The 20,517-nt window shown below is 40.8% G+C and overlaps 1 protein-coding gene across 1 annotated transcript; it reads left to right on the forward strand.

Annotated features, from left to right (window-relative positions):
• The first annotated feature begins 785 nt into the window (after window positions 1-785).
• On the forward strand, window positions 786-16,485 carry IGFBP3 (insulin like growth factor binding protein 3). Its single transcript, XM_009093870.4, has 4 exons — window positions 786-1,170; window positions 5,282-5,508; window positions 8,095-8,214; window positions 14,160-16,485. The coding sequence occupies exons 1-4, from the start codon at window positions 786-788 to the stop codon at window positions 14,283-14,285; spliced, it is 858 nt and encodes a 285-aa protein (XP_009092118.1). The 3' UTR covers window positions 14,286-16,485.
• The last annotated feature ends 4,032 nt before the right edge of the window (window positions 16,486-20,517 follow it).

Here is a 20,517-nt window from a genome sequence, read left to right on the forward strand (position 1 = left end):
CGTCCCCCGTCTGCTCCCCCCGCGCTGCGCCGCCCTCACAGCCCTGCGTGACCGAGCCCTGGATCCGCCGAGGGCCGGCTCTTCCTGCCGCGCCGCGCGTTATTCATGGCGCGGGGCGGGCCGGCGGCCGCGGCGCTATATAGGGCGTACGGACGGCGCGGGGGACAGCTGGGTGCGGAGTGGCGGGGAGTGCGGCGGGGCAGCGCGGCTGGCAGGCAGCACGGGGAATAAAACGAAGGGAACCTCGCTTTTTCTTTCCCCCATCTCTATTTTTCCCTTCTCGGTACTATCTCCTTTTCTAAAATGTTTTTGGACGAAATTTTCTTCTGACCGTCTGGGCTTGGCTTTTTATTTTTTTTTTCAATTTAACTTTTGCAAAGTTTTTCTTTTTTTTTTTCCTTTTTTTCTGAGTGTTGTGTGTGGCAAAAAAAAAAAGTTACTGTCGAGCCAAGTAATTCAGGCGCGCTGCAGGGAGGAGGGGGGAAAAGAAGAGAAGGAGAAAGTTGCTTTTGTTGCTAGCGAGCTTTTGCTGCCTTGATGTGACTACGGGCAAGCGACTGCACAGAGGGCCGGCGTGCGAGTGCCGGCAGCGCGGCTTCCCGCCTCCTCACGCCGGCAGGCTTGCGAGCGATCGGCGGCTCCGCTCCCCGCGGGCCCTCGGAGGCGGCCCGGGCTGCGCCGCTCGGCTCGCTCGGCCCGCAGCGGCGTGTGAGCGCCCGCGCGGGGCTCTGCCCGTCCCGGGCCCGCGCGGGGGCGGCTCCCGGCGGCCCCCTCCGCCCGTTGCCATGGTGCCGCGGCCCGGCGTTCTGTGGGCAGTGGCGGCGGCGGCGCTGGCGCTGCTGGTCCGGCGGGCGGCGGCGGCGCTGGCGGGGCCGGTGGTCCGCTGCGAGCCTTGCGACGCGCGGGCGCTGCAGCAGTGCAAGCCCCTGCAGCCCGACTGCGCCGAGCGGGTGCGGGAGCCGGGCTGCGGCTGCTGCCTCACCTGCGCCCTGCGCCTGGGGCAACCCTGCGGCATCTACACGGAGCGCTGCGGCGCGGGGCTCAGCTGCCAGCCGCGGCGGGAAGAGGCGCGGCCGCTGCAGGCGCTGCTCGAGGGCCGCGGACTCTGCACCAACGCTACGGCGGGCAGCAAGCTGCGGGCCTTCCTGCTGCCGGGACCGCACGCTGCAGGTAAGGGGCTGCGGCCGGGGTGGGGACGCGAAGGGCTGGCTTTCCTGCGCGCCGTTCTCCCTCTTGGCTGCTTTCTTGCTGGGATGGTTTTTTTTTTTTTTTTTTTTTTGGTTTTTTTTTTTCGTGCGTTTTTTGTTTTGTTTTGGGTTTTGTTTTGTGTGTCGCTTTCTTTTGTTTTAAGTTACAAAGGGAGCAGCATGAGCGGGGAGGCGTGGGCGAACTCTCAGCCGAGCTCTGTCTCCGGAAACGGCCCTCGCTCGCTGCCCCCCGGGGGCGGGGGGCTCTGCCGGGAGCCACGTAGTCGAGCTTGGGATCGTTTTGAAGGAGGCGTGCTTTGACCGAAGGAAAGGACAGTTTACCTCTTATAACTTATGTATATACCGGCTTTCTTCAACACCGATGCTGGGAAGTAGCGCCTCACAAAAGAGACAGAGCTGCTCCTTTTTTAAAAAAAAAAAAAAAAACGTGGGAGAGGGATTGTATGTGGCTTCTGCAGTGCATGGGACTGGCTGGCTACAGAGCCTGGATGAAGAGAGAGAGAGAGAGAGAGGGTGTAATCTTCGCCGTTTGTCCCCGGTGTACATGGAAAACAGAGTGAGCAAAAAACTCGAGAGTGCGGTGTAACTCTGCACTGCAGCGTGGGTAAGTCAGGGAAGTCTAGGCACAGAGAGGAACAGACAAAAAAAACAAAAGACGAATTTAAATATCCCTTTGGCCTGGTAAAGTGGTTACTCAGAACAAAGCATTTGCACCACAGTGCACGGCTGGTTTTTTGTCTGTACTGCAAATAAATCCTTGTTGAAACGAAGATTTCCTGTACCTCTTCCATGTCTTGTAAGTGAGATGTTCACAGAACGGGTTTTGTTTGGAAAGGAAGGGATGGCTGAAAAAAGTTCTGTTAGCATGCACATTTTTAAAACATTTTAAAAAACACAGGGAAAATTGGGATTCCAATTGAGAGAGCACAGTCCCTCTATGCAAGCATTTAATTAAACTCTTTGCTAACCAACAGCAGGTATATTAAAATTTATTTAATAGAAAAGTGTGTCAAAAGGCTTTCCACTGTTTGCATATTTAAAAAGCCGGAAGATTTTCTGCCAGGTTGTAGGGACTCTTTGACTAGCCATTCCTTAGCTGAGAAAGTGGCACCAATGTTTCAGTTAACTGCCTGCTAGAATAACAGGCGATGCCTTATTATAATTATTTATGTGCTGCTTCCAAGCTGTGACAATTTGAATGAGACTTTGGAGGTATTAACTGAAATGTTTAATCTCCTTGGAACATCTAGTAGCTTCCCTCATAATAGGAACTTGGATCATCCTGTTCATCCTTGGAGTAAAACTGGTAACAAGAAGCATCTCCTTGGTACTTAGGACTTGGTGGCATTTAATCTAGGGGTAGTGCTTTCAACAGTAACTGTTAGAGAAAGGGAAAGACAGAGTTGTATTTAGCTAAAAATCTTTCAATTTTCAGCTGAATTCTTATTTCTGCCTTCTTGGCTGGGGGAGAACTCTGTCTTTGAAATCAGTAGGAACTTTTGATTCCTTTAAAAGTGCATAGTAGGACCCTCATAGCTCACATTCAAGGAGTGAAGCTTGCAAACCTGGTGTGCAAGAAGGAAGAAGTTCCCAGAACCTGTATGACACATAGTGCCCACTTCCTCATGAGGACCACTCCACTCCCAGCTCTCAAGCCAACACTCCCTGGTATACACACCTCTCTGAGCAGGATCACATAATTTCCTTTATATGCAGCTAGGTCATGCATCACGTGCTAATCTGCTGCTCCTTCCTAGTTCATGGAAATTGCTAGAAGTTTGTATAGAGTAAAGTATATTACAATAGCATTATAACAGAAACTGTAGTAGGTCACTGACTTTCCAGTTGTTCTTTTTGGACACAAAAGTGTTAAATAGTAGTGTGCATTTGAAATCCTTTCAATCTGTTAAAAATAAAAAGAGAATGGGTAACTCATGGCTGTTCTGTTTATCTTATGAGGATGTAAACCTAGCATGGCACCAAGTTTTGTGAAACTGAGTTAATAAAATATGATTTACAGTTTAAAATGTGGCAATATGATCATTTTAATCTAAAGTGTAAGATGTACTATTGAACTGTGGTGGCCTTTCTGAACTGAAATGACCAGACATGGTCATGGATGCTCAATGCATGTTAAGAATATTTTTTACTTTTTTTTTTTTTTTTTTTTTTTTTTTTTTTTTTGGTGGAAGAGAAAAATTAATGAACTGGACTGATTGCAGAAGACCTGGATTCAGGTTTATAACATTTTAGTGGCTCATTTCTTGCCAATTTCATTGAGAATGTGGGGGAAAAGATACTACTGTTTCAGAACAGGACACTAAACCACCAAAAATATGTTCAAATACCACTGAGAGTCTGAGTTAAACCCACAAAACCCAGGAAATTTGGACTTAGGACTTAAACTTCCTTAATCCATTTGCACTGTGATTTGGATTTTCCTGGTCAATTATGTCCATTGCCAGCAGTGGCTGCACTAAAACCACCAGTACCAAAATATTAACTCAGAATCCTCTTCCTCTTATGTTCCTTCTCCCATTCCTGTGTATTGGCAGTGCCACTGTACTCCCTGTGTAGAAATATTTAGCATTAACAACCTATGTGAACATGGACTTTTAATATGGAATTTCTCAGCTTTTGCAAATTTTTTTTTAGTGAGTCATCAAGTATAACTTTAGTATAAACTATAATTTTACTGGATGTTATCATTAAGCACTCCCAATAGGATTTCCTTAAATAAAATAAAATAAAAAAAAAAAAAAAAAAAAAAAAAAAAAAAGTGGTCAGCAGCTAAGGCAGCAAAGCAAATAGTGGAGTATGTTAGGACTACCTTAACTGGAAAAATTCTCTGGAGGAAATGCAAGTAGTTACAGTTGCGCTGCAGGAGTCTCCTAACAGAGAGAAATGCAGCATAAACAAAAACCTTAGAAAGTACAGGAACACTGAACTTATGTAGTATGTTAGAAAAATGTGCTTCTCCTGACTTTTTGTGGATGGTAGTTTAAAGAGAAAATATTTTTGAAGCTCAGGATGAAAACCGTGTTTATCCTTGGAACCACTATAGAATGAATAGCGGTTTTTGTCCATTACTTTGAAAATGTGTTTTGTACACCAAGATGGTTTTTTATTTTAATAGCAGAGAAATGAAAGTGTGCTGTTCTTTTTCTAACCCGTTCTGTGTGTTGAATAAAGTAAAGAAAAAAAATTAAAAAGGCTAATTAGAACCAGGAAACTCAGCGGGCTAGAGTTGATAGTATTAACTTCTTAAAAAAAAAAAAAAATTACGGCCCTGGAACTGGCAGAGCCACACTGCAGCCCGTAATTGCCCGAAGCCGGCCGCGTTTACTGGAGTTGATGAAGTCAGCAGGAGCGGAGGGGAGGGATCCGCGCCGCGGCGCCGCTGGGCTTGCGGCGGGCTTCGCTCCTGCGGCGCGGGCCTGCCCCCTGCCGGCGGCTGGCGGCACTGCAGCGGGCGCTCGGGGGCCGTGGCTCCCGGGAGAGTTTCCCGGTCTCGAGTACAGCCGGGCACTTTGTGAGGCCGCGCTGAGCATGGGAATGCTTCAGTTAGAAAACTTTTTGCGTGGCAACAATGGTGCTGACACATGGGGAATGCTACATAGTTCGTCTTTTTGGTATATTGCTAATTTGTGAAAAGGAAAATGAAACGCAGAGCCTAATGTAGTGGCTTGTTTTAGGAGGGACCTCATTGTGCTCTATAGCTTCCTTAGAAGAGGAAGTAGAAGGGCAAGCACGAATCTCTTCTTGCTTGTGACCAGTGATAGGATCTGAGGAAATGGCATGTGGGCGAGGTTCTTCACTCAGAGGGTGGGTGGGCTCTGCAGGGAAGTGGTCTCACCAGCAAGACTGACAGCATTCAAGAAACATTTGGACAATACTGTCAGGCACGTGGTTTGATTCTTGGTGCTGTCCTTTGCAGGGCCAGGAGCTGGACTTGAAGAGCCTTCTGGGTCTCTTCCACCTTAGGATACTCTGTGATTCTATGGTTCTATGCCCTTGCCGACACAGCCAGCAGCCAAGTAACATTGTTTCTTCTGCATTTGTTCTTTTTGAAGGAAACTTCAGTGATTCAGAAGAAGACAGGAGTACCAGCAGCGTAGAAAATCTGGCCATTCCAAACTCTCACAGGGTGCCAGATTCCAAGTCACATCCACCACACATCAAAATAGATATCATCAGGAAAGTGCAAGCCAAAGATACACAACGCTATAAAGTTGAATATGATTCACAGAGTACGGATACATTGAATTTCTCTTCTGAATCCAAACAAGAGACTGAATATGTAAGTATTTTTTGTAAATAGGAGGGCATTTGCTAGCCTGTGAATGTGTGTGTGTCTGTGTCTGTGTATATACATAAGCATGTTGTGCATATGAAAAGATAAATAATTACACTAAATAGCTAAAGAGTGGTAATTGTTGCAGCCTTTTAGGACATTCTGGCATTTTAACAGGTAAATCTATTGACTCTGCAAAATGCATACACAATCAGCAGACCAAGAAGATTGTGCTCAGGAAACACATAGGGCTAATGTAATGATGTTTACATCAATACAAGCATGACTTCAACTAAAGCTTCTTAGAGGCCGAAAGTTCTTGTTCCTCCCTGTAATTGTTGCACATTTGTTTGAGTGGACTTGGAGTGTCATTATTAAACTTGGTTTCAAACTGCGTAATTGAAGTGCAGTAATGGAGAAAAGATGCTTCTCACTGAGTGTTCATGCTCATGCACTGTGTTCATACATTGCCTGGTGCAAATCAAGGGAGATAGGCTGAGCTGAACTTTAGGGTCTTGACTAGTCAGTCACTATATGACATGCTGAGCATCACCTCCACTTGCAGTTGCTGTAGGTGCTACTGCCTAAACACAAAGTCTCATGGTTACATGAGCTGCCATTGCTTCCTACTGATTGTGCCCAGTGAATTTGCAGGGCAGTCAGAGTATGGCTAATCTGAGGGCAAGAATAATAATTCTCTTCCTGGACATCCTGCTGATAATCTGTGCCTTAGGACAGATGGCTTAAAAAATGCATCTAGATATGCTTTGGCATTTTATCAAAACATGCATGGTAAAAGCAGATGTGGCTTCTCATCCTCAAAAGAAGGTTTTGAAACTTGTACGAGGTGAAAAACTCTGCCTGAAGAGAGTGTGGCTTCCAAGAGTAGCTTCATTTTTAGTTTGTCACTGATGTCCAGCCATCTAGTTATATTGCTTCAGTATCTTCCTTCCAGTGTGTCCTCTTCCCAAAAAAGTGAAGAAAAAGTGCCATCACTAAAGGAATGAAAGTTGGTTGCTTGAGGAAATAGATTCTTAACTAGGATGAGTAGGGATAGTTGGTATAGGTGAGCAAAGGTATACTAGTTTACCAAGGCTGCTGGTGTCTTTAAGAACTTGAAATAAGTCCATCAGGGACAGGTACCTTTGTCAGCAAATGCTCTTCTAGCTGTGTCTGCATGTTAGCTTTTGATACTGGTCTGGCTGACTTTGGAAGCTTACTTCAAAATAAAAATTTTTAAAATCTGTTGATCTTTTTGTAGGCCTAATTTGGGATCAAATCTTTGAATATCTGTCACTTGCAGTCAGTATGTTTGAGCAGTAAGAGAAGCCATTTAAAGCCCATGCTTAAAACTTATGGGACTGGTTCAGAAAGAAAAAGTGAAGGTAACAAGGAAGGTCTTTACTGGCCAAAAAACTCCATTTTAATCTCCACTACTATGGAGATTATATGCTTTCAGACACTCACATTAAAAAGTCCTTTATATGAACAAACTATTAGTACTACCACTTGAAAGTATGAATGTCATTACTTCACTAATTAAAAACAGCCCCAAATGAGTCTTCGTGCCAATGTAGCAACTTAAGTATTTGTAAACCATGAAACCATGCAAAGAAATTTTTCGTGTCTCTGCTGAAGAAGTGGGCTGGTGGTACACCCAGATAGGAGTGCAGCTAAGCACAGACTTTGTAGGCTGTGACTCTTAAATCCTGATCCCACTGCTGACACTGACTGCCTTCTTGGCCCCTGGCAAAATGTGAAGCTCTCTGCTCTTGATTTTCTGACTTCAAAGTGGGGCTTGTCATGCTTTATTCTCCCTACCCTGAAGGGCTGCAGTGAGATAAAATTAGTTGGTGTTTGAGACATGCTCTTAGAAGTGCTTCTGGAAGCTCTTTTTGGCTCATTGTCCTAGAGCTAATCCTTACTACCTTGATGTCAGCCTTTTTCAGATGAAGAAAGAGAGGAAAAAATGTGATGTACTTATCTAATGAGACTGCTGTGTGCAGCTGGTCCTCTGTGTGACTGCATCTATTTGATTCAATTGAAATTGGGAATTGTTGTCCAAGTTGAGGTATTTTATATATACATTATGCCAAACCACTTATTTTCAATTGAATCAATTTAATTTAAGCTTTCAAATCCAGCAGAATCACAAAAAATCAAATGTCACTGGGGAAGGCCTATCCTGTAATGTATTTCCAGTGGCCTACTTTCTTCTTTTCCCACGTGGTGCAAGGCCAGCTTTTCCAAACTTAAGTTATATTCTGTGTGACTGATTCACATACTGGTTAACCCTTCCCAAAGGTATTTGTGACTGTGATTTCAACTGCCTGTATGTGCCTCAGCATAGCATAAGGCTTTCAATCTTTAGAAATCAGTTTATCTTGATTAGAGCAGAAAGTCAGATTTTTTTTTTTTATGAATGATCTGCTTTTGACATATTCAGCCATCTCTTTGTTTTAAGGGATTTACTTGGATTTGTGCTTTCTTTGTGCTTTCTTTTGTCCTTTAAAGATTTATTAACTCTTGAGTGAAAGATGGATTTTGGGAGTGAAGTTTCATTTGTGTTTTCTAAAACATGCTTGTTAACAGGGTCCATGTCGTAGAGAAATGGAAGACACTTTAAACCACCTAAAGATCCTGAATGTCTTGAGTCCCAGGGGCTTTCATATTCCAAATTGTGACAAGAAGGGATTCTACAAGAAAAAGCAAGTAAGTACAGAGTTTTTATTGTTTTAATTATTGCATTTCACCTTTTCTGCATCTTTGTTGAAGGATCTTGCCAGCAGTGTGCGTCATATATAATTTTCCAGAGGAACTAGGTAATTTCCAGTTTTAGGACCTGATCCAATAGTGCTGAACCTTGTCAAGTGGGGATAATATTTTTGTTTTTTGTTGATCAGGACAACAGATTCATTTGAGAAACTGCATACCTAATCACACATGGGTTGACTGGTGTCCTAGATACTAATGCCCTTTGGTTTAAAAAAAGCACTGCCTCTACAATAACCCACAGAGCTAATGTTGCAGTCACCATATGACTGCAATAGATCAATGCTTTGAATTGTAAATAGCTGCTTCAGAGTTCCTAGAAGACCTACACTGGATCATATTACATAAAGCAACTTGAGAAAGGTATGTATCTGTCCTTTATGGGCTACACAGATCGCTTCCAAAATCCAGGTCATGTTATCATGAAAATGATACTTCTAATAGTTACTCTGCAGCAAGGATGGCTTCTCAGTCTTTTCTGGTTCTGAGGTTGTGACCTTTCTTGACAAATGCCAACCAAAACTGTGGGTATTTATGCTTTAGTTGTGTTGGTTTGAGCTACGGCAGCATTCTCCATTCAGTGTTGCCATTGCAGCTTCTTCAGAACTTGGGAAAGTGCAAGATGTGTCAGGTTCTTTGTTTAGCGTGCACATCCAATTTAATTTCAGTGTTTACTTAGTGGCCTGCCTCCAAATATATGTTTCTTGGTATAATTCCAATATTTCCTGAATTCAAAGGTTTCTTTAAGACTTTTCTCAAGGACAGATTTTGTTTGTGGACCATCATGTCTTTCCCTTCAGGTTTACGCAGATCAGCCTATCTCTGGTAACCAAAGGAGTGGTTGATAGCTAATGCAGTTCATTGGTTGGAAGCGAGAGATCAACCTCTGACTAGGCAACCTTATTTTGGGAATGGTATCTCTCCATTTTTTGGCTTTCAGCTTTCTTAGAAACAGTCCTTTCCTTTCTAGTATTCTGTGGAGCTCTGCAGTAAACTGTCAGTGTCAGGTGGGGCATTTATAACAGGGATGAGATTTCCAGTCTTCCTTTTTGCCATCAGTCCAGCATTGACAGTGCTGTTTGACCTTTGGTACATGCTGCTGAGCTTTTCTATGCTTCCCAGCTTTTCCTGAGCAGGTGGTGGCAACTCCTAAGCAGGGGAAGTTTCTTTTTGTTGCCTGGAGCTTTGAGAAGCCTGCATCAGCCGTGTTGTGCTGTGTGTAAACTAGCAGAGAGCAATGCTCACATCTCCAGCTGCTTGTGTTCAGAAAATGCATTGGGCTTCTATGCAGAGTGAGACTAGGACTGTGTTTTGTGCCTGTGTCATAAAAGTATTTTCTTAGCTGCTTTAGAACAGCAAATCATTTGGCTGTATTCAAGGCACTCAAGTGTGCCATAGCCCTTTTCCTTCTATATGTATTATAGAAGACTGAAGACTGGTATTTACTTTGTTCAGTAGATCTTCCTTTGATCTTTCTTCAGACTCTGAGGTTTTTACTTGCAAACCACCACATTTTTGCAGACAATCTCTGGCATTATGTGTAGTAAATTGGATCTGCAGTAAGCATGTATTAAAGTATCTTACTTGAAAGGAGGACTGTACTTTAAAGTTCAGTCATAGTTTTATCACCAAGGCGAGAATAGGAAATACAAAGAAAAAAAAATAGGAAAGATAAAAATCTTGCCTAGTATTTGTTCCTAGAAGCTGATTTATGAGAATAATGTGTTGGTACAAGGCAAATAGATGCTTCTGTGCTCTGTGTATTGTCTGTGCTGCCTGGAAACTTCAAAATTTAAGGTTCCTGCACTATGTGCAATAGCCCATCTGGTCAGCATGCACAGAGAATGAAGGGACATTTTCATGCCTAGCCAGCCTTGTTAAGCACTGTGCCAATTTACATAGGTCCAGTAGTTTCAATGGTAGTTTGAAATGACTCAGGGTTTTGCAAGAGATGCCCACAAAGGGAGATCACGTGAGTAAACATTCTACATGATATTCACTTGGGTTGCTGATTCTGTAAAAGAACATTGATCAATCCTGGGGACAAGCCCTCAGAGTGGGACTTACAGATGCAGCCTGCTTCTCTCACCAACAAAATACAAACCAAAAATAATAATAGTTGCCCTCATAGAATTAACTCCTAGGAATAAAACATCAGTTTGAGACGTGTGTGAGTCCTGTCCAGATCAAATTAACTGGTCTGCAAGAAATAGTGACAAGTGTATTTGGGGTTTTTTTGAAGCATCTACATGTAGGTCTGATATTTTAGATATTGTGAGCAGATGTCTAATCTCATTAACAGAATTCTATGCTGTTTTATTAATTTGCTTGATGCTATTATTAGCCATGTTCAATCTGTAATTGAATTATATTCTATTGTCACAAAATTCAGAATAGTAGGTTAGGAAGAAGACAGTAAATCCATTAAAAAATGGCTGAAAGCTAGGCATTTTGAATTCTAGAAACAGTTGCCAAAACCACTGTCTAGGATGAGAATGTAGTAGGTTTTGGATTGTAGGAACCTGATAAATTATGATCATGCTGCCACCATTAAAACTCATTCAGGAGGCACTCCCATATTCTGCCTTTCTGGTCATCTAGTCTTCCAGCCAAGTTGAAAGCACTTATTTTTCGTGACATTTGTGGATATCTAGGAACTGACTTTTCAAGAACAACCATGAAGAATAACTTTTTTCTGTGAAACACTTCTAAGAACAAAAATTAATTCTAATTTCATCAAAGGTTTTGATAAAATTAGAATTAATATATTGGGCAATTACTAGAATTGCCCCATGTTTCTATACTGGAGCCAGATACTCACCTAAATGTGAGCTGGGATTGTTCCACTGAAAACAGAGCTGCACTTTCCAGGAGTCCAAACAGCCTGAGGTATATGTCAATGTCTGCAGTTTGTTCCTGAAGATCATGGTGGTAGCTCCATGGAGGCCTCTGGATTGACCAGGAATTCAGTGGGATACCATATGCTTTGATGTGCCCCATGAATGCATCTGCAGTATTTCTTTGTGGAAGGGAGAAGAACAGGTGGCATGGGAATGGCAGCTGTTTCTATCAGAAGTAATTGGTCTCCACTGCTTGGGCAGTTTTCCAACTTTTTAAACTTATGAGGTCATACAGAATAGCTGGGCAGAGCCTAGAAATGTATGTGGAATACAAAATTCACAAGAGCAAATATTTAGATATTTATGTTTTTCCATGTGACCTGTTTACTACTTCAGTAGAGGGTGTTGGCTGTTTCAGGATAAATGCATCACTTTTTAAGCAGAAGAGCTCTACTATTGACAGCATGGCTGAGTGGGTAGGAAAAAACACTTGGAAAAGATGTTTTCTCATAGAGTGTTATTTCAGCTGTAGAATGATCTTTGCTTTTCAAATGGATTATCTAGAGGAAGTAAAAAAAAAAAGTAGTAGGGAAGGTGTTTCTGCAGATTAACTTCATGTAGTAATTACTTCTGAAAATTGTACAACTGTTAAAAGCAGTTAAAGCCTCCAACAGCATGAGAACTTTAATTGATCATTTGTTTTGAGAGTGATGCAAGTCTACAAATCAGTGAGAGTTGTGTAATATGCTTCATATAGTCTTTCTAAAAGGGGAGGCTATGTTACTATTATTAGCAGAAATGTAGTTTCATTGCCAGAGCACCAGCCTGGCAGCCAGAAGCCCTATGCTCTTTGGGCTCCATCTGTGCCTACTTTGTTGGGATAACAACTCTAAAAGTGCTGGCTCAGTTTCCTTTTTGTAAAATTGTGCAAATGCTGTTATTAATTCCTCTGTTTTGAGCAGGAATTTAAGTCATTAATAATTCTTAAGCTGGAGTCCAGTCTATTCACCTCCAAAACTGAAGAAAAATTTCCTTTGACATCAGTGGATGTTGAGCAGTCGTCCATGGAAATCCTGGAGAATACATGTAAATTCTAGTCAGGCTTTTGAGACAATAAATATAAGGTTTAGGACTTACGCTTAAAGATTTAGTAACAGATAAGAACTGAACTGCAGGTAACCATTTAGTTCAGTGAATTATTAATGTAGCTGTTCTCTCAGTAGGTTTGAACTTCTTTACCCTCTTCTAAAACTAAGCTGATATGTATGTTAAGCTGGACCTTGTCATCCTGCTGCTGTCCATTTTCATAGAGCCAATGCAGATTTGTACAAAAGAAGACACTGCATTATTTCTACATTGGGCTTTTTAACTCAATAATATATGAGAAGGATGGTTTAATTTGCAGTTATGCTGAATAACATTACATAATTTATGGTAAAATAAAATAAACAAGATAGTGACTTTTTTGAAAAAATTTGTACCTAATGTGTGACCTGCTTCCATCTCTTTCGCAAGGTCTTAGTGAACATGGTCTACCCTACTCCATGCTGCCACAAATTAATTGTCTCATAGGCCAGTGTGCTGGTGCAGGCTGTTCCAAAGTGTTCTGTATTCCAGAACTCTCCAGTTCTGTCCAGGATAGCACTGTCACCTGAGACAATAAACTAGACATGGAAAGGATCAGTCACTATGAGCAGCATGTGAAGCCCAACGCTTGCTTCATGTTTTCTTGTGTACCTGCACATGGAAAAGGCACTCATGTGAGCCTCTGCCATAGCCTCCTGAGCTATTGGCTCTGCCCATGAGCCTCTGGAGAACAAGAAGTAGAGGGATAGTGATGACATTTACCAGATTGTACCAGCCTGAACTTCTGAAAACTTCAATTACTCTGAATGGATCTCAGAGGCAACAATTGCTCTGTTTGAATAATAGACTTGACAGTGTTGAGGGACATAAGTAGCACCAGTCCAGCCAATCTTCCTTCAAATTGGCAATGCAACAGACAAAACCACAGGAAACTGGGTGTGCTTGTGTCACTGCCTCTTTTGTGAATACATCCTGAGTAAACAGCCACCTTTGCATTTGGAAATTCTGAATCACCAAATCACAAAACATGAGCTGACAGGGAGGCTGTGTCTTTACAGTGAGGCTGACCATTGCAAACCTAGTGAGATTCTCAATAAATCTTACAAATGGGTAAAACCTTTGCAAGGTCGTAGTGGTTCATGGCAATGTAACTGTGTCCAGGGTCACATATGAATGCAGCCTGCAGCATGTTATCTCCTTTAGTCTACTTTTTGCCATTCTTGCTTCCTTGGGAGGAGCATTACTTACTTAGTATGTAGTAGACTTTATAATGCATATTTACTGCATTATTGCTTCTAAAGAGGTTCAGTGTTATTGCCTGTGACAGTTTCAGGTTGGTCAGATTTACTGGCAAATTCCAGCAGTTAACTTAAAGCTAACTTGTTATATACTAGTAAATACACAATTTTTTTGATAGGAAAATATGCATGTAAAGTTCTAGTCCACCTAGCAGGTTTTGCAATAACCACAGTGTAGAAGGATTATGTATCTGTTGATAAGTGTCAGTTACACTTTTGAATTTCTTCCAGTAAACAGATGCAAACCAAGTGTGTTTCTTGCTGCAATGGTTGTCTTTGCCAGACCTGTGCTTCAGTGTAGAACATATCTGCTAAATTTTTTTTCTAGAGATGGGTCCCAGTCACTAGCCCATACTGATGTGTTGTATTCAAAGGGGGCGACTGTGCAGCCAGATAGGATAGGGAGCAATTAATGTCTATTTTCTGGTAGTTCTCAGTGTTCTCAGTTCTTTATTATATTAGACCCCAGAGAGACTGATGGGGAGAGAAGGTAAGTTTTTATTGAAATACTTTGCAGTGGTAATAAATATTCTGTTTGATTCTGTCAGATATGGTCAGGATATTGAAGTGCAGGTATCAAAGGAGCAGGAATACCTGCTATCTAATACAACAAGTGGAGAAAACAAAATTTGTGCTAACTGGGTCTTTCATTATGTTTCAGTGTCGCCCATCCAAAGGCCGAAAAAGAGGTTATTGCTGGTGCGTGGATAAATACGGACAGCCACTTCCTGGGTATGATGGGAAGGGAAAAGGAGATGTCCACTGCTATAACTTGGAAAGCAAATGAGGATTGGGTGCTAGCTCTTCTGGCATCTGTGCATGGCCACTGGACCTCACAGAGACCTTGGAGGGGCTGGGCACACACTCTGGGACTGCACTGTCTGTGGAGTAACAAGCTCTGCTTCCTGCAGCAGATGGGGAATTGCAGCTTCTGTGGATGCTGCTGCAGCTGCACCCTGCCACTAACACACCTCGAGCTTCCTATGGGATGTATAGGGACCTCTGAATTCCCATGTAAACCTGCACTATTGATACCCAGAGAGAGAAAAAAAAGGCACTTCAGAATGGAATCAGGGAGTCTCCACTGACTTTTTAAAGAATGGCCTGTGACCAATTAGATCCCAAAAGATACTGGGTTTTTCATTTTAAATAATTTATAGACGTTAAGCCTGTAAAAGTATTAAAAAGAAGAACAAAACCAAAAAACCCACAAGGACTTAAACATAAAGCTTTTTTTACAGGTCTGATGGGAAACTTGTCTCCACGGGTAAAAAGTTTTATAAAAATCTCAAAGAACTTTTTAAAGAAATGTATTTCTAAGATAAAGACATGGCTATTTTTTTCTGTAAAATATATTATGAATATTCTGTTAGTCTCTATTTAATATAATTGTTTTTTTATAAACTTTATTTAAATGTAACATGTGAATACCAAATATTACACAGTAATTCTAGTGTATACATCTGTATGCAAAGAGAAAGTGAGGTTATGGAATGATTTACAAATACGTTTAGCTCTCTATGTGTACACACTGACCTGTTCTAGGTAAGAGAAATGAATTTTTGGAGCAAAGGAAGTGTTTCCAGAAGGGATTGAGTTTTATTATTTGATATAAGTACAAATGCCAAGATAATATTTTTTTTAAATTATTTTATTGATAATTCTAATGTACCCATCACTGAATTATGCCACTGGAAAGGATAACAGTCGCACTGAAGCTCTTGGTAAAGCTTTCTTCTGTCTGTACGTTGCTTCAGTTGTGCAACAGGGCTTACATTTCCTTCATTTACTGCTCACACTAATACAGAATATTCACGGACAAAAAATTGCCATTACAGTACTACTCTTTGTATTTGCTTATTTATTTTGAAAAGGTGTATCTATTCTGTGTTGTCTTGGTACATTCTACCAAAGCACTTACTCTGTATGAGGAACTCCTGTTGAAAGCAATGTCAACAAGATGGGGGGATTGCAGACCCTGGGTGTTGAAACCCACGTGTTTCATTTATGCGACACACAATTGTTGCTTGCTTTGACTATGGTAGAAATCATTTGCCTGCATCTAAGCATAGAAAAAGAACCATTGGGTTTAAATAGCTAAATTCACTGTCTGTCACAGTGTTATATGTCTTTTTAATTGGAAGAGAAGTGATTTGGTTTTCTTGTGGTATGTGATGCTTTCACATAAGGAAGGCTTCGGCAACATTTTTTTTTGAGGCTGATTGTTTGATGTACTTTGTGAAAAATTCTGTATGACAATGAAATCTGGATAAGGGAAGGTGGCCTGTGAAATGTATCATCTCTCTGGAAAATAATGCCATATTTTGTATATGTATTTATTTATATATTTTATATAAATATTTTATATATTTATATAAATATATATTCTTATATGTCTCACTATAAATTTTTGATGTCACTGTAGAAAAAAGAAGCCATCAACACTGTAATTCCTTGTTGGGTTGGGAATTCCATGAAGACTATGGACATTGGGTTTTCACCTGCTGGGGCTAGGCAGTGTGTTGATGGAGGAGGGGCTGTGGTGCTGAGGAGCCCATTCCTCTCCCACTGCCTGAATTACAACCATGCTTGTTCCTGCCAGCAAAGGCAAATGTCTAGAAACTCTGACATGGAAGGATTTGGAAATGCAGCTTGCCAGGATTGAGGCATCCCATCACTATAACTCAGATATTTAAAGCCTTACCCTGAAATGTATTAGCTGAACAGCACTATGAGTGTTCTCCACATCTTTCCAATTTCTGTCTAATGAAATGAGTTCATATCATCATTAAAACTGAAATTTTATAATCTCATGGTAAGAAAAAAATTGTTTGTGAAGTGATGCTTACTTCAGGCTAATACAGGTTTCCTGAAACAAGGTTACAGAAAGCTTTGTGAAGTGAAGATTTGTTGCAATATTTTTACTGCTAAAGCAGATTTAATGCCTGCAAGGATTGGTTGGCAAAATAATAAATGATGGGCTTTTATTTTTTTTTTCAGAGTTGTAAACCAATTCTTTTCAAATAATTTCACAGAGAGAAGAAAGTTGTATATACACCAATATTTGGGCGTATAATCATAGATAAGAAAATAAGGGCTTGATTCATTGAAGTGAGTTATTATTTTGCCTCTATTTTTTTAATAACAATCTGGTGAGCCTTCTGAAAACAAAAATCAGCTTCTTGTCAAAAATGATGCAGAGGCAAGTCATGCCTTGCATGTTTGCAAGGCACGACTTGCAAACATGTAAGGTGTTTCAACAGCCTCTGACAGGCTTTATGATTCAGGTATTTTGTTAATTATTTCAATTTTTTAGGTTTTATGCTACAATTAAAAACAAATAAATATAGAAGAAGCTGGCTAGTAGAGGTCATTAAGTCATATACTATGAAAAAAACTGCAAACAAACTACATCTCAAGGAGCTAAACCTGATTTAAACAAGCAATTCGTCACATGAATATTTAAGAAATGGTGTTCAGCTCCTTTATTAGTACTAACAGTCTTTAGTTATGTAACAGAGAAAGCATACAGCCATAAGGGGAAAGAAGAAAGATGTGTGTAAATCAGTTTTATTTTGTTCCCAACAGACATCTTTGAAAGAGAAATTGTGTTTAAAAATAGCCCCAAAAATAAAGTCTCACCTGTCATTTAAAGCTGCATCTTTTCAGAAGTTGCCTTTTAAATATTTTTTACAAGCACAGTTGCTTGCACTAGTATTGGATACTTGCCATTGTCAATCTGATGTCCCTGTCAGTTGACATGACACTGGTATGATATTATGAAATGCAAAATAACATTATTATCTGTCTCCAAAGAGATAACTTTTTTAAAATGAAAGAATTGGTAGCTTTTTCCTTTTTTCTTTTTTTTTTTTTAGCATTCCTATTTCTGTGAAGACAAAGGTCCAATTCTATAGATAAGAGTACTTGTAATTCAAAGATTTTTCTCATGGCTAAGGGCTGCAATTCAAACAAATATATGTATTTGTGGTCCACACCCAAGCAGCAGGATGTGGGCAGCACAAAGTAAATGTATGGGTCAGTATCAGTTCAGAGGAAGATGAGTTACCTCCAGGTCTAAGTTAGAAATTATTCCTGCTAAGAGCTGCAGTGAGTGGAGAACTTTGGATTTGGTGACAGAAATTAAACCAATGCATTAGAAAAATCCCTTATGTCTTGGTGCCTTCACTGTCTTCAGCTTCAGTATTTTATTGAGTGAAAGTCTGCTTTTTTTCTAGTTTTCAGTAAGCTCTTTCAAAAAACTAAGGTGCTCTGAGTTAATATTAAGAAGCCTCTGAAAAAAAATTATAACTTAAAACATTATTTGCACCTCAAATATTTGCATGGCAAGGCATTATAAAAAATCAAAATATGTATTGCAAAACTTGCTGATTTCTTCATGAGCATGTTTTGTCTCTAGATAGTACCTGGGTACCATATGGAGCCCAGATGAATATTATTAGTATTTATTTTAGCATGTGTGATCAATAGCTGCATTAATCCCTATAATTGACCAGAATACAAGTTAAAGTTTCCTGCAGACAGCTCTATTATCCTACAAACTCTGAGAAAGTTTCCTTTTTAAATGCATCTACTGTGCTGTAGTTTTTGGAGCCCAGAATATCCTTTTCCACCTCTTTGACATGCCTGCCTTTCAGGGCATAGTGTTAGCTATTCGTGCACGAGGGAAGGAGGATTCATTGAATACCAAAACCACAGAATTAATTCACTTTTAGTACAGTCTGAACTTTTTTGGACTAAATTCCATAGAAACCCTACACAGCATAATTCCTTATTGAACTGAGCCCTAATTTAAGTAGTGGTTTTTCAAACTATTTGGGAAGTCATCTTTGCATATCTCTAGTCACTCTAAAACTGCAAGCAAGGATGGCTCCACAGTGATTTCACATATTAGCAATAGGAATTTTATTTAAAATGTGAAAAGTACTAAGCAATTTTCCTGGAGGTGAAAGCATATTAGTATACAAAATGAAATGTTTATATATATAGCTGTTTTCTCTGTGGTCCTGCTGTGCCTTTAGAAATCCTTCAATTCTGTTAATTTCTACCAGAAGAAAATGCTTCCTTCCTCATTTCAAGGGACTCCTTTTTCTTTCCCAACTCCCACTTTTTTGTTTTTTTTCTGAGAGATCCAAAAATAAGATCCAAAAAGGATGAGTATTCCAAGGACAAGATTTCTGTGATCAGTATCAGTAATGGCTTCATCTGCAAGCAGGCAAAATAGGTTCAAGGCCTTTAGAAGAGAAGTGGTTTGGTATGTCCTGTGGGTATCTTGGAGTGTCCATCCTTGGAGATACTCAAAAGCCATCTGGACACAGGCCAGGCAACCAGTCCCCAGTGGTCCTGCTTGAGCAGGGAGGGGTGCAGCAGGTCACTTCCAGAGTTCTCTTCCAACATAAAGCATCCTTTGAACCTATGGGCCTGTGAGCCTATCAGCAGCAGTTTGGTGTCCCAAGTTCCAGCACGTGAGATTGTCTACATTATGCAATATATTGATTGAGAAGATGCTACAACATTTTTTGCCCAAAAGAAAATATTCTGGTAAGATGGCAACTAGTATAAATTTGTTGTTCATCAGAACAAGCTTCAGTCTTAAAACTCTGCATTTTATTTACTTCTTCCAGTTCAAATTTTGCAGAAGTAAAAACCAGCCTTAGAGAAAATCCCATTGAAAAAAACTTTATTTTTGCTTTTACCCTGTACATATGATAAAAAATGCAAATGGCTTCAAGGCAGAATGTTGCTGCTGAAAAACAAATGGAGACCAGGTATTAGCAAAAGCAGAGGGTAATGCTGCAAATCTCATTTTATCCTTGTAGAATTCATGTCCTACTGCTGTATGCATCCTGGCTTTCTACTTCTGCTGACCTGTCCAAATTCCTTAAGAGCCTTTCTCTGTCAAGGCTAATTTTACCCCACTGCTCTCCCCATGAGTGGGGATGGAACGAAAGGTAGCAAAATTATCTCTGCAGAACAAAGCTGAGGTTTCATGCAGAAAAATCACCTAATCTGAAAAGCTCCAAAGAAAATGTCTCTGAGAAGGACTGCTTTCCATAGCCACTTGTGGTAATACCTTCCAAAAGTGGAAGGACTTGCTTACAAGAGCCAGGTTGAGAGTGCATTTCCTCACTCCTTGCAACTGGAGAACAGAGGGTATTTTTGCCTGCTTATGCCATATCGAGAATATTCAAGGTGAAACTTGGTTCCTATGTCTCCTATGTAATTTGCACTCAGTAAAAAAGACCTAACTGAGCATGCACAGTTGATTATTGTTTTATCACAGGGGTGCTGCACGCAACTTTCAGCCTTCAGATGCTGCCATACGTTTCTACAGCTGCTATTACCAAGCTACCAGTAGTATGTTACTGATGTCCTTTTTCTGTTCCCTTGATGGGGCTAAAAGCAATACTTTAGCTGCCAAAGCAGCAATAAACAGAAACTTCAGGCAAAGAAAAAATATGAAAGATGATGACTATTATTGCCACCATTTGCTCTAGGCCTCCACAGGCATCCCACACTAAGATGCTGTTCCAAAGAACCTCAGCATTTCCACATCAGCTTGGTACATTGCAGTTTGCATGATTATGCAATTAAAAGCTTCAGTATAGGCACAAATAGGCTGCTTTTTGTTAGCTTATGTCTGGGTTGGAGTAGACTGAGAGCAAGAGGAAGACTGCCTATGCTGTGTTCAGTTTAGCAGAACTGTAGCACAAAGGCTCTGCTAGAAGAGCTGTGTCTGTTGGTCAGGCACTCCCCCTGATGGAGGCTAGTGGCTAGTAAGGAAGCAGCAAGGAGTCAAGCATTGCACAGCCCCTGCCTTCCCTTGTGTACCCTTGTCTCTGCTGGGTTGCCCATGCTGCCACTCAAACTTGATAATCCAAGAAGGTGTCTGAAAAGATGAGCAGGAACTTTTTCAAAATAAACCAGCTATGATCTGGAATGGACTAAATTTAAATTTATTCATTTAAACTTTCTGCAACATTTAAGAGCACCCTTGC

Source organism: Serinus canaria, chromosome 2, assembly GCF_022539315.1.
Source record: "Serinus canaria isolate serCan28SL12 chromosome 2, serCan2020, whole genome shotgun sequence".
NCBI lineage: Eukaryota > Metazoa > Chordata > Aves > Passeriformes > Fringillidae > Serinus > Serinus canaria.